The 14582-nt window shown below is 37.8% G+C and overlaps 1 protein-coding gene across 2 annotated transcripts in view; it reads right to left on the reverse strand.

Moving 5' to 3' along the window:
- Nucleotides 1-2716: 2716 nt before the first annotated feature.
- The window catches only part of LOC116035265 (CUB and sushi domain-containing protein 3-like), a 269787-nt gene continuing 257921 nt past the window's right edge, over nt 2717-14582 (reverse strand). For both annotated transcript variants that reach the window (XM_031278268.2, XM_031278267.2), the window contains exons 64-70: nt 11964-12143; nt 11372-11437; nt 9196-9354; nt 8691-8803; nt 7877-7964; nt 5925-6066; nt 2717-5186 (exon numbers count right to left, since the gene is read on the reverse strand). In XM_031278268.2, coding sequence (XP_031134128.1) covers nt 5027-5186; nt 5925-6066; nt 7877-7964; nt 8691-8803; nt 9196-9354; nt 11372-11437; nt 11964-12143 — 908 coding nt within the window. In that variant the 3' untranslated portion in view covers nt 2717-5026. The remainder of the gene's footprint in view (nt 5187-5924; nt 6067-7876; nt 7965-8690; nt 8804-9195; nt 9355-11371; nt 11438-11963; nt 12144-14582) is intronic.

The raw sequence follows: 14582 nt of genomic DNA on the forward strand, positions 1-14582 counted from the left end.
ATTATTTATCCACTTTAAGATTAAAAAGAGTATATTAAACTGTATAACTCTTCTAGGTCCTGATCTCGGAAATTGTTCTGCAGAATATTAAAATCTCAGTCTTATTATCCAAGACATGAATTTCATCGTTATGAGCCGTGAAAATGCTGTGACTTAGTGCTAGACTGGGTAAACCCAGTCCAATCTGCCGGCGATTTGATCTCAATCTTAAAAGATTGAGCTTGGTCTGGTGATAGCCAGACTAACTTAGTGCACGAATCATTAGGAAAGTGTGCTCTTAAAAATCTGCCAGATCAAAATTTAAGCTTTCGTCGAAAATGCGTGGATAAAAATGCTGAGTAAAATAAATGTAAAAATATGGACCCTTTTTTTAAAGTGCTGAGACAATTAAGACATGACATTCAGATAGGTTTACATGCATTTAAGTGTGTCAACTGATATGTCCTGGGGGTTTTCCTTTCTCAACAGCTTCCCATCTATATCAGGGACAGTCCACCACCCTGAGGACATCTGGCCAATGAGAGCTGAGTGGTGGAAAATGGCTCATTAGTGAAAGACTAAAATATGCAGCGAGAGAGAAGCTAGTTAGTCAACTAACAAACCATCACATTAGAGCCAAAAAATCCATGGAAGCACACACAACTCATTATGCTTTGACACGCGTGAGGGTGGAAAACCAACAACTTCACAACTTCTGCTTCTCTCAGTAAACACAAGACACTGCAATACAGGACGAGGAGTGAAAAAATCCAGTTAGAGGATTCTGTGCTCATTCAGATCAATAAGAGTCCCTGTTGTTTTATGCGGGTGAGAACTATTGTTATGTACAAAACCGTGGTTGCTTCCATCTATCATGCAATGTGTCAATATTTCTGGCTGTTGATGTTGTGTGGTGTAATTTCACAGCACACATTCAGCCCCTTGAAGAAAGTGGAGGAATGCCACGGGGTATCTGAACATCAGAGGCAGCCAGTAACATCCCTTCATTGTACCCGCACATGCACCTCTGCAAATTGATTTTCTCCAGCAGGCACATGCCCACGCCAACAGACCACAAATGCCTCCATGAACAGGACAGTGAAATCAGCTTACTGCACTATCCTGCTCAGTCACCAAATTTCAATTCAGAATTTGTAGGATGACATGGTACAAACAGCAGCAGAAGCCCATCGCTGAACACCAGAGAGGTTCCTCAAAGGATTTTCCGACACAGAAACCAGAGCTCTGATGAAGCTATATGCCGTTTTTAAGAGAAAACAGGGGGTTAAAGTCAGAGTTTAGAAGTTCTTGCTATTAGTGTATTACACTGAGCATAACATCCATGCTGAACAAACACCCTGAGCCTACTTGCCATCTCAGCCTAGCACCAGCTTATATTACATCATCACCCTTTGGGTGGAATCTGCTTGATGAAGCTTCAGAGTAACTTCAATGGAAAATCCTTCTGGCAAATATTTCTAATCCATACACAAATCCCAGGCTTAGACCTTAAAGTATATGCTTAACCCGAGTCTGAAATCAAACCTGTTCCTGCCAGTGAAGTGCATGTTGTTTGATTTTTAGGGGGGCTCTTCATACTTGCGTGTTCAGTGATGTCGGTCACTCCCTTGTTGATCGTCTCTACTTTGATCACTGTAATTAGCTTCATCTTGATCAGTTACATAATGCCCTGACAAACTGTCACCTCTTCACGTTGCCATGACTGTGGCAAATATATCCCTATTTCAATCCAGTCCATCTTCCAGCTAATGATGTTCCACTTTCTATAATTTCTGATACTCTACTTTGATTTGTTTGAACACTTAACTTTAAATAAGATAACTTCCACAAACTCTTTTCAGATATACCACTTTTCTGCAATTATACAGTTTCAGTTACAAATGCACATACCCATACTGTAGATACCACGTCATGGTAAATTCTGTTCTTTGTGCAAAAAACAGGTTCATGTTTTCCCTCAAATGATGCAACATTGTATGTAAAAAGCGCCTTGTTTTTTTGGCAGCACTAGCTGAACCTCTACCAGGGCCCATAAATCGTCAATCATCAAAATTGCCCACTCTGAAGATTTGTGAAAAAACTTTAAAAAAGAGACTATAATTCATCTTATCTCGTGACAGAGATAGGCAGGTTAAATGTGACTCACATCACAGCAGAGATGAGCTGCAGTTTGACTGCTCTTGAATGTGTGGAGATGCATATGATGGGAAGTCAAATTATAGTACCATTTTACTTTTAAAACGTGTTTTGAAGGTTGAGACTGAATGTCTGCTCACACCAGGTGCTAATGTTAACAAGAATTACTGAGCACAATGCATTGTTAGAGGCAGTCTTTAAATATATAGTGTCCCTTGGACAGAGATAATATCATTGCTTATTTTGGCTGAAGCAAGCAGTGGTCAGCAAGTGGAAAACTCATTAAAAAATCTGTAAAAGGTGCAACGGAGAGAAGCAGCAGACTGAATGATAAAAGCTCTCTGCTACAATGCAACAGCTTTTCTTACACTGCAAATACTGGAGCAGAGTGCAGAGTTTCATATCGGAGACTAAACCAATGGTATCTCTATTAATAAAAGAGAATAGCAACATTGAACTTCATTATTTTATATTTTATATATAAATTAAGGATTTATACATTGCTGATAAAGAAAAAAATACAAAACATTTTTTGATCTTACATGACATTTACATGTGAAATTTTACACAACATATTCAATAACTTACAAATGCTTTATTTGCATAAAAAATATATCTCTTTACAAAACTTTTGTAATATGTACATATTTATATACACAGGTTTCTAACTGGGATAACAATTGTGTGGTACATTTAAAAGCATTCTATTCTACTCCAGAGTCTGATGTGAGATTGACTTGCCGTATATACTGTTTTTTACCAGATGCATTTCTTTTCTCATCCATAAGAAATATGAACTCGCAAAATATATTACATATCGATAACACAAGACATCTTGCCAAAGAATGCCATCAAGTATCAAAACTGTATAAATGTACAAAATGTAACAGCAATGACAGGAATCAACATAGTGGTACGAAGTACTTTAGCAGCAATTGCTATACTGGATCACTTTTTGCCAACATGCACAGGTATGAAAGTATGAGCTGCTTTTGCAAACACACCTCTTAGATAAACCACCAGAGCTGACATCACTCAGCTAAATCATTGCAAACTGTGCAGATAAATTACATTGATGTACAGTTCTACTAATGCAATAAATGTTATGTCTTCCTTAAAAACGTATGACAATACAGTATTCAAGGCACTGCAATGATGTAGAAATGTGATGACAGTGGCAAATTCATTTTTTTTTAAATATGGATGGACTTGGATGATAGTACAATACTGATGGTGGCTCATGTTAAATGTGCAAATTGTTTTCATTTATACTATACATTTGTTGGCAGAAGCTGATGGTTCAGTAAGACACTGAAATAACCATTTGTATCAGTGTGTGTCAATGAAATAGGCCAGGGCCGTGTATTCACAAGGTGTCTCAGAGTAGGAGTACAGATTAAGAATTTACTTACTAAGGCACGGTTTCCCAAAAGAATAAAGTTTGTACAGAAACACAAACACTTAGTTAACAAAAAAACAGATGGTGCGGAAGTTGCACTTGTTCTGTCTTGGAATTACTAAAGTAAGGCAAATGCATGTCAAACCTTTTAGCAACATAAAACAAGACAACTAGTTTCATCCGACCTTAGACTGCCCACTGACGCACCTTTGCACTTAATTTCCGACATCCAGGCTTAAATACACTTCTGGGAAACCTGGCCAGCTGTAGGTACTGTGCACTGTAGGTATTCTAAACTTTGTCATCCTATAAAACCTGAAATAACTAAGCAAGGAACTCCTACTTTGAGATTTGTGATATATATACAGGGTCGAGGCTAGGGTTAATTCACACCAAATTTGGTTCATTTGGGACACAAAAAGAGCTGGAAAATCATAATAACAAAAAATTTGCTAAAGATACATCTGTTTTCAGAACAGTTGCATTAACTTAAGAACATGTTAAATAGATGGATGATTTGATTACAGCCCCACATGATCAATATACTGAGAGGTACAGTTTGCCTTGACTAGACTCTCAGGCTAGTCAGCAATTTATCTCTCATTCTTAAACATTTCTGTCAAAAACTCATTCAAAACAATTCATTGCACACAACTTGATAATAAACCCTTTTGTTGACTATATCTATCGTAAAGAACCTGCACTGTAACAATAAAAGCCCTAGCATTCCCAATGGCACTCAAAATATTTTACTGCACTTCAGTAATTAAATCTCTGGCCATATATTTCGTAGGAGGATTTCAGTAGGAGGTACCATCCAATTAAGAGGTATAATTGACCACATAACTTTGAACAGGCTACAGCACAGCCACTACTGAAAGAGAGGCAGTTTCTCAGTTTCTCTCTACTTCCTCATCTCCTCTCACACACTCCACTGCTTGAAAAATAGACTCTAAAGAAGATATTGAGAGGCTCCTTACCTCTATAAGAAAAAAATAACTCATTAGAATGAATGCGAGACTAAGACAAAAATAAAAATATAGGGTCTAGATTTGGGCTCCTTTCTTCAAAAGAAAAAAGTTAAATTTTTATTTGGCATTGTAAAGTAACCCCTCTATATTTATACAACAGAGCATAAAATACTCTATTTTTCATCTTAATGCCAGAGGCTCTTTTATTCATGAAGCCAACACTCACAGAGTGTAAAGAACACGTCTCTTCAACAAACTATGGGAAGATCCGGAAAGGCGTGGGACCTCTCCTTTCTTTCTCTTTAATCTTTGACCTTTTGTATACGATCGATTGCAAGTGTTGCTGAAAGTGTGCTTTATATTTCTGATCAATTCTGTGTCTTTGTTGTATCTCATTAGAAACAGGGAAAATATAAATATGTTGATTATATTCATGTTAAGCAAACAAAGAGAAGTTGTGTTCTCCCGTCTATGTGTGACTCTCTCTCCCCTTCTGTCTTTCGCTCATACTCAGTAGACATCAAACCATGGTGCAGATGGTGTTGAGATTGGGGTCAAAGCGGACAACTTTCCCCTCAGCGGCTTTTGTGTTTGTGTTGTACATGGGATTCTCAAAAGTGGCCTGTCCGTTGTTGTTCTCGTGGACAGAGCATCCTGTGTACTGCGCTTTATCTGTTTTCCTGGGGGAAAAAAGGCAGTTGCATATTAGTTGAAACATAGTATCCCAATTATCTCACCTTCTTCCAATCCAATAAACATGTCTCCATTAACTTGGTGTGGACAGTTTCAGTAGGTAAATGAGGCTTAATGGTAATTATTGTTGAAAAGATCAGTCAGAGGAGCCCATGCCAGCTCACTGGTTACTAATATAATAAGTGCAGAATTTGCATGTCACAGGTCCTACGTTTATGTAGCCTATTGTTTTGACTAAATCCACTTGTCTACACACAGTACATTCATACAGTGCATTTGCATATGGACATACATTACATCACAGTGAAGTTGTTCTCATTAAAAATGCCTGACGTATGCTCCTGTGTGATGTGGTTTGGATGGTAACCAGTTGACTAATATTGCATCATGCTTTGAAGCCTCTCCCAAGTAAGCTACTGTATCCAGTGAGAAACCTTACTGCAGTAAAGCAGGCTGTGGAAGTGGGCCACAGTGTACTATCTACCTCATCTTGATGTGCACTTCCTTTGGCTGCAAATGTACAAACATCTACATAAATCTGGGTTTCTAAAACATTTTTTTAACATTAGAGATCTGTATTAAATAACTTTAAAACTCAGCATGGGACACAGACTCATGAAAATGTACTACTTTCTTTCTCACATGGGACCAAAAAGGACAGACTACAGTAGCTACTGAATTTGGGTTCCAAGCTAGTACGAAAGACACCAGCATACACTACATACCGCTGTTTGTAGAGATAAAATCCGAGGCCTGCAAAGATGAGGGCAAAGAAAGGCACGAGGATAGCGACAGCAACAGAACTGCTGTTGGTGGAGCCGTTGGTTTCAGGGTCAGTGAGTGTAACATTCTCTCTCACACTCAAACCTGGAAGAAAAAGATATTTAGTAAAGAATGTGAAAAATAGTCATAATACAGAATAAGTGAATGAAGAACATCTAAAATAATCAGATTAACAAAATGGCACAAACAAACACTGGAGAAACTAAATGGAATAATAGAAAGGTACGTATCATCTGTTGCTGACGATGATGATGACGACGATGATGATAATGAAGAGGAAGATGATCACAATGACAAGTCGGAGACACAGCAGCCAGTTGATAAAGGCGCCAACCATAATGATCTTACTGATAACGATCGCTGTGATAATGTTGTTGAAGACAATCATGAGATGATGACAACAGGAATGTTGGTCACAAAGAAATGAAGGACAATGATGTGGAAGAGAATAATCTACTCGGTGTTGCATGACAGTGGCAATAAGTGGTTGACACACTGTACATGTATGTATGCTGACAATACAGCGCAAATATTGTTTGCAGAGGAGGTGTTAGAAATCCTTGAGTGATTTAACTCAGACTTATTAAAACAAAGAAATGTAAGTCCACTGGGTTTCAGTTTTCAGTTATTTTTTCAAAATGTGACCTCAAGAAAAGTCAATGAAAAGTCATAACGTTGTCTTATAAAATACCCCATGTCTGTTGGATCTCATAGTGACAGTGAATTATCTATTTACACTAAAGGATTAAATACAGTATATACATACCAAAGATGTTTTCATATGTCCATCTCAATAAAACTGATCATGTTTCCACATTTGCAACATTTTGTAATATAATTTCGATTTGCCATGACAGCAAAATTAAAGATCCCTCCATACATAAAAAAATGTCTTTCCACAATAAATTAAATTACGTGGTTGAAAATTCTTTACATCTATTTTGTCTCCCTCATTGAAACATTCAGATTCTTTAAATATGAAAATCTTTTTTTAATTTCCAAAGTTTAACTGTTGGACACAAGATGTCTCCTACTTCAATGAGAAGTTATTCTCAGTGTATGTGTGCCGAAGGTTTCCACATCACAGTTGTGTAAGTTGCATATTGGAACTAGCTATGATGTCACAAATTATGCTTGTATGTATAAGCCTGACATCGCCAGACAAAATTGCAAATGTGAGTCAGTTCATTTTCGATTTCCATGGGCGTTATCAATGGCTATAGACCAAAATGCCTTTGCGATGCGATTGGATAGACCTACAACCAATCAACGCAACGAAACGTGACGTAGCGCTGAGTGACGGACAAATGTAAATAGACTACAACTTGCAGAGATGAGCTGTGTAGCATCAACATGTCTGTAAAGGAGAGTTACCATTTTTCCCATCAGAGTTTAAAAATAGTACTTCAACGTAAGGTTCCACATCAGCTGCAGCCATCTTGGTTGTTTTTTTAGTTAGTTAGTTAGTTAGTTAGTTAGTCATTATGTCATTTGCGTAATGGGCAAAGGCTCCGCAAGTTGTCAGTCATCGTATCAAACCTGCCCCATATGAGATAAATGCTTGTGATTGGCCAGGGCCTGGTCAGAGATCTGTCTAAACGGGAGGGGGACCAAACGTATCTGCCGGAGCAAATCAAACATGAGCTCTCAGATTCGCCTGGTGCCCAGGCTATGTATGCATGCATCTGAAAGAGAGAAATTCCTTCAGCAGATGAATGTGAAAATAGTCTTCTAATGTCAAATTCTGCTACTGCATCATTCATTCACGACAATCAGAAGACTTTTTTGAGTGGAGGAGGGGTTTAAATACCATCTCTTTCTTTACTTTTATTGTGAGAATGAAAGATGAGTGAACGATGGCAATGGGATTCATTGTATTTGGAAAGACACATACCAAGTCTTTGTAGTCCAAACTGTCCGTAGTCTTTACCCTGTATAAAGCCTTGGAACACAAAGCTGCCACCCTCAGGCTCAGCTGAAACCTAGTAGCAAAAAAACAATAACAAAAAGCTTGAGAAACAGTACGTTTTGTTTCAACTGCATTAATAAAATCTGATTTTCCTAGGCACCTAAGAGTGTCGCATCTATTCCACACCACATCAAAAACTACCTACGGCATACTGTATTTAGTACAACAGTCAACACATTCTGTCATGCTAGATGCTACATTCAAAAATAACACCTTTGTTTTTCTAAACCAGTGTTAGAAGCTGTGCAGTATGCTATCAATAGCTCAACGGTGTGCAGTCAGCTGTCACACGCTCTTACTAAGCGGACCTTGAAGTTTATTTTAGCAGAGGAACTTCAATTCCACCAACGAAAATTGCTCTGCAGTCGTTCCAGGTCCCTTAGATGTCAGGTGTGTGTCTGAGCTTATTCAGCAAATTCTCAAAGCGGGAACGCTAATACGGCTCATACAGAGCCACTGGTGCATTAAATGTACAGCCAACGTAAATATATGGAAACAAAAACAGACAATAAGCCAAGAAATGACAATGGTAATGGCTTGTTGTCACAGTTTCTTTCTTAAAATAAAAGCTAGTTCAGTTTTATTTATATAGCACGTTTAAAAAACCACCATTGTTGACCAAAGTGCTTAACAAGCTCAAAAAACCCAAAATGGATAACAGTAGTAGTAGTAATAGTAGTAGTTGGTTATTTTTAAAGGTTCACTGGCCAGCTGCTTACACATTCCTGTGTATACTTACAAATCCATCCATTGCCCAGGTCTCATCAGTTATCCTGCTCAAGGAGCTGTGGGCCAGCGCTGTCATCTGGTACAGCAGAAGCATTAACCGTGCCTCCTGGCGCTTGTACACGCCTACAAGGTGGAAGAGGCAATACAAGGAATGATGTGAATAAAGAGATGAGGCAATACGAGTGCGGGGAACGATAAAAGAAGAAAAAAGAAGAAGCAGAGAGAAGGGGAGAAAATTAAGAGAAGCAGAAGAGAAGCAGTAAAAAGAGCTGAGGGAGGAGGGGAGGAGAAGAGTGACTCTTGAGTGGGCAGTTAGTCAGTCAGTGCAGACTAACACATCCGTCTCTAGAGCCAATAGTTAATTTCCACTGTCATGCATGAGGTCATTTGGTGATTGACTGATTGACATGAGGAAATCCTCAAAATAAATGAAAGTGACATACAGCTGTAGTGAGAGGAGGAGAGTGGAGGCAGAGGGGAGGAAGTAGAAGACAGATGATTTATAGCTGACTCACCAGAGAGCAGAAACTCCATGCTATTGTCGGTTAAAGTTACATTGACTTTTCCCGTTGTGGCATTAAAGCGTGTGACTGTCAAAGTCATTGGCTGTTTCTGGCCTTTGTAATCATAGGAACCCTTCCACACGAAATCGGGGGCAAAGACGTGGTCAGGAACTTCAGGAAAGAGAAATAAATGAAAACTCATTAAATAATGACATTAAATAATAGCAGAAAAGAATTATGGTATACCATACCAATATATATTGTATAAAAAAGGTATGAAAATGTGGAAGTTATCATTCCTAATATGAGTCTACATTGTTTTTATTTTTTATTTTTATTTTACACAACATCAAATCAATATTATGTCTTTAATGCAAGCTGAATACTTGCACCCACGCAGCAAAATGGTAATTAGATATGCAGTAGAATCAACATATCAAACAGCTGTTACCAGTCTTTTCATTCAGTTTGAATAATATCATGTTCCGTGCTTTGCTTTGACAATCTCAATTAATGATAATTAAATACATTCTGAAAGAGATAACTTTGGAATCACTTTGTGAACTAGGAACAACTTTAATAGTCTTGCACTGATTAAACTTTTTTAAGAACTTTTACAGCATCTACTGGTAATTATTTAGTAGGGAATTATGAGTAAATCATCCTTTCAGAAAGGTGACTGCGTGTAGTTAATAACAGGAACTAAAACTAAAAACTGTATAATTATTGCTGGTGCAACAGGAAGTTAAGGTTTAAGAGGTGGAAAAGGGACTTAGGTGCCATGTAACATTATTACGTTGCCAAGAGCTTATTACTATGTATGATACTGATTAAGCAATGATAAAATATAATTCTATAAGGGATAAATACTGCCGGCAATTTGTTTCACAGTACAGTTTCAACCTTCCTGGGTAAATGTGAATGGATACAATGTGCCTAGTTGGTCTTAAGGATGTGCTTCAGACTTGGTTGTATCATAGGAATATCTCTGGCTTGCATATTTGTGTTTTACTAAATCCCTTCACAGAAACAGACAAAGAGTCTATAGCCATGCTAGGGGCTCTGTGAGGTTATACTTTGAGCTAAATGCTAATGTCAGCAAGCTAACATGCTCATATTGACAATACTAACATGCTGTTAGCACGTAATGTTTATCATGTTCACCATCTGAATTTAGCATGTTAGCATGCTAAAATTCGCCAATTACCACTAAACACACATTACAGCTGAGGCTGATGAGAATTCCATTAGTTTTGCAGGTATGGTTATAAAACAAAGAACTGAACAAATAAACAATTTGACCTGATGATGGCGCTAGATGAAAAGTCAAAGGATCACTAAAGTGAATCCAATTCACCCTGAGGGGGACATGAATATTTCTCTAAAATACAAAAAAGTGTAGGACCAACCAACCGATGGAGCAACATTGCCATTCCTGGAACAACGTTGGTAAAGACGTATGGATAAAAACAGTACATAGTACATGTTGGTATAAACGGCAGAACCTGCCCTAAGGGTCTGATTTAATCTCAGGATGTTTTGTAAACAAACTATACAAACGGTACTAAACCAATTGTAATTACTTGTTACTTTCTATTACAATAATCTTAACCATTTGTAATATGTCTTTTTTGCAATACAATGTTCATTGACACTGAAGGCAGATTACGTGCCTTTTGAATATTTACATCATAAATACAGAGTAATCTCTACTGGTTACATGAATGTATGATGTATAATCTGCAAGTCGTTACCTTGTTGCCCCAATAATTTCTAATAAATTAATATATTTTTAAGACAAATTACATATGTATTTAGTAGATTTTGCACATATCTGTGATTTCTTACAGTAATATGCCCTGGTAATAATTACATGTAATTATGCATTTGTACCAATTATTTACTCTTAACTCTTAGAATGTACTGCATATGTAACTGCAAAAGAGTGGTAACAGACAAACAATACACACCAGGTTCTAATTTTCCTCATATGTTAATTATTTTTCTCAATTGTAAGAAACGCTGACTGAGGTACAGCACTAAGAGCTAAGGGCCTAGAGTTAAGATAGTGAAACCTCTACAATTTTGATGAAGATATACAAAGAATTAGCCACTATATAAGACACTAAAACAAGACTGCTGACATCTGTGGCTACCAGTTGAACAGTTTGTGCAATTAAAAACTCACCATTTATTTTAGGGCTTGGTGTCCCTGGTATGGGTTTGACAGTTTTCTCATGTGATTTGGAACCGACTGCAGAAAAACAAATGTATGTCACAAAGATGTAGTGATAAACAGCAAGGCTTAACAGCTGGAGGATGTAGGAAAAGTAAACACTGCTCAACTGTAACTGTGCCACCTAACTTCAACTCTTTCTCACTTTGGTAACATCTCCAGTAGCTTAGTTCATTCAAACATTTACTGTACAAATCAACACACCGTTGAAACTTCAAGTTAAAAATGAAAGCTAAACATGTACATTGCTATTAGTTGACAGTACAGTGACATAGTGGGTTTACAGAAAACCTCACAGAAACCAAAAATGTCTCATTATATTTGATTAGTGTCTTATTTGAATTAACTGTCTGTGAGCAGTAGTGCAAATGTCACATCACACAGCGTATACACAAGTACAATATACACTGAATCTAAACCGCTCTACTCTCTACCTTTATGCACTTGCACACTCTTCCCCTCAAACTTATTCTCCATATCCCTCCTCCCCCCCACCGCCATCTTCTCCATCATTTGCCCTCGCAGACCTCTGCCCACCACGTACCTCTGCACACAGGCACCTTGCCAGTCCAGCTGCCGTCAGAGCGGCAGACACGGTGCTCTGAACCCCCGGAGAGGAAATAACCTGGCTGACAGGTGTACACCAGGGTGTAACCGTAGGAGGGAAGGTCTAGACCCACGACGTCAACATTGGCTGGGCTCCGCGGCTGCTTGCAGGAGTGAGCTGGAGAGCAATCAGAGGGCAGACACGTTAGTACATACAAATGAAGCCAGGTGCACACATTCATGCACACACACAGACGTAAAGATAGACAGGAAGATAATTAAGCACTCACTGGGGGGAGAGAGAAGGGGAGATGGGGGAGGGTTAGAAAAAAAAAGAAAGAGGATTAATGAAAGTAAGCACACACATTTTACAATTTGAGTCCAGGGAGCTATTAGGGAGCATATTGATACTTTAATATATCTAGTTTCTTTTCTTATTATATGAATATGGACACTTGTGACTTGGGCGATATCCTGCCTAATTTAGACTGAATTAGCCTGCAAAATGTAAATGAGCTTAAATTTAATCAAAACAATAACTGTGTGAATTGTTATAAATAGGGCTGTCAGCATTAACGCGTTCATCGCGATGTGATTAAGGACAGAGCATAACACGTACATTTTTTTTTAAAATCGCATTAATCGCATGCCGCCATTTATTAATTTAGTTTCACTTCACTCGGCTTCGCGTCGTGCCTAACAGGCTACTATTTTGACCCTTTGCGGGTCAAAAACGTCTGCTACGGAGCCATAACGTGAGGTACAAGGTAATGGAGCCTTTTATACATAGTCGGGTTTCTTTAGAAATAAACAATGGACAAATGAAGTCTTTAAACACTTCAGATATAAAGTTATTCGCTGTCAAAGTGGCGTCAAAATGAATGGCAGTCAATGGAATGCTAACGGGGGGTGAGTGCTTATTAGCATCAAAATGGCGCCATAGGAGGTTCGGGTTGTGAGGAGACGCTTACCCCCTTGGGCAAAGCACTATTTTGGAGAGTGCTACTTGTCGACCTGTGGATGAAACCAAATCCCAAAAAATTACTACCGCTCTTGCAAAATGGGTGGCAACTAACTGCAGACCTGTAATCTAGATTCAAATGTGTGACTAGATTCACACATTTTTCTTTTGTTTACAGTAAATAAATAAATAATAAACAAATACAAATCTTAAAATCAAGATCATAAAGTCACTTTCTTTTCTTTGCATTCAATTGATTCCCAATCAAGATACACTGGTAAGAATTGCTTTCCATTGTTAATATGTACTTAAAAACAGTTCTGAAATGCAAAATAATATAATTTTAATCATGTGATAAAACATGCGATTAATTGCGATTAACTATAGAAATTCAACGATTAATCGCGATCAAAAAAAATGAATCGTTTGACAGCCCTAGTTATGAATGTAATTTAACCATCACCTTGGATTGCAAAACATACTGTAAGGTGCCAGCACAACAGAGAGGTCTAGCTGAACTTTTATCATTCAGCAATATTTGAAAAAAAAAAAAAAACATTTGGAGTTTTTTTGTGTTTCTAGAATTGTTTAAGGGTGAGACCAAGAGACCACTAGACTAAGGTCATCGGTGTCATTGCAAAACAATGCTTTGTTATTGTAAATTTTGCAAGAGTGTTTTTCATTATGAGGATATGCATAGAGGTTGCGAGGACACTTACAGTACAGACACTGGAAGGAAGAAGAATGCTGACTTAAATAACTGGCTAATAGTAGGCTTATAAGTGCAGCATATGTCGAGGAAGTCAGACCAGTGTAACCCGAAAAGAGTGTGCTCACTGGAAAACAACAAACAACCACTAACATATAGTATGTGTTGAGGTTTTGTAAGACTAAATCTGTTTTTACTCTACTGACTGACTTTATTAGCTTATTAAATTATTCTGTCTCAAAAAGCACGAAGCTAGTGACATGTTGATTTCGGATAGAGTTGAAAAGCTTAGTTTACAAGGTTTCGCTGAAACAGAAACTAGGGACAAAAGCAGTTATTGCTGTGTTGCCAAAACAGCAGCTTCTTATAGACCATATTACATATTTGTATTCTCTCATGAGTAGGTTGAGTATACTTAGTTTAATTTTTCACATCAACAAACTCTCTACAAAACAAAAATGTATGCAAATCACACCGCACCACCAAAACACTGAGGGGTAGAACATTCATGCTCAATAATAATGTGAAAATGGCTAAATAATATTGCAGCTTGTGAGTGAAAGAATACGTTGCCAGCTGTCAAATGGGAGGCAGCTGCAAGTGAGTCACAGTACCAAATCGGTCCTTCATGGCGTCTTAAAGACATTAGTGGCAGTAGAGTGTGAAAAGGATGCCAGGATTAAAGTTTCTGAGCTTTATGAAAGACGAGGAGACCACAGGAAATTCCTCATTTAATATTACCTTTGCTGGTGTTTGATACAGTAATATGCATGTCTTAAGACATAAATCTTCACAATGCTCTAGAAAGTAAAACAGGTGCATCAAGGTGAAAGTTGTGTGCCGAAATCCAGGAGAAAACTTCTTTTATTCATTTTATACTCTGCTACACAGGGGCTATAACGATTTATAATACATTAAGAAAGCACTAGGACAACTATATTAAGTCA

Source organism: Sander lucioperca, chromosome 10 (genome assembly GCF_008315115.2).
Source record: "Sander lucioperca isolate FBNREF2018 chromosome 10, SLUC_FBN_1.2, whole genome shotgun sequence".
Taxonomy (NCBI): Eukaryota; Metazoa; Chordata; class Actinopteri; order Perciformes; family Percidae; genus Sander; species Sander lucioperca.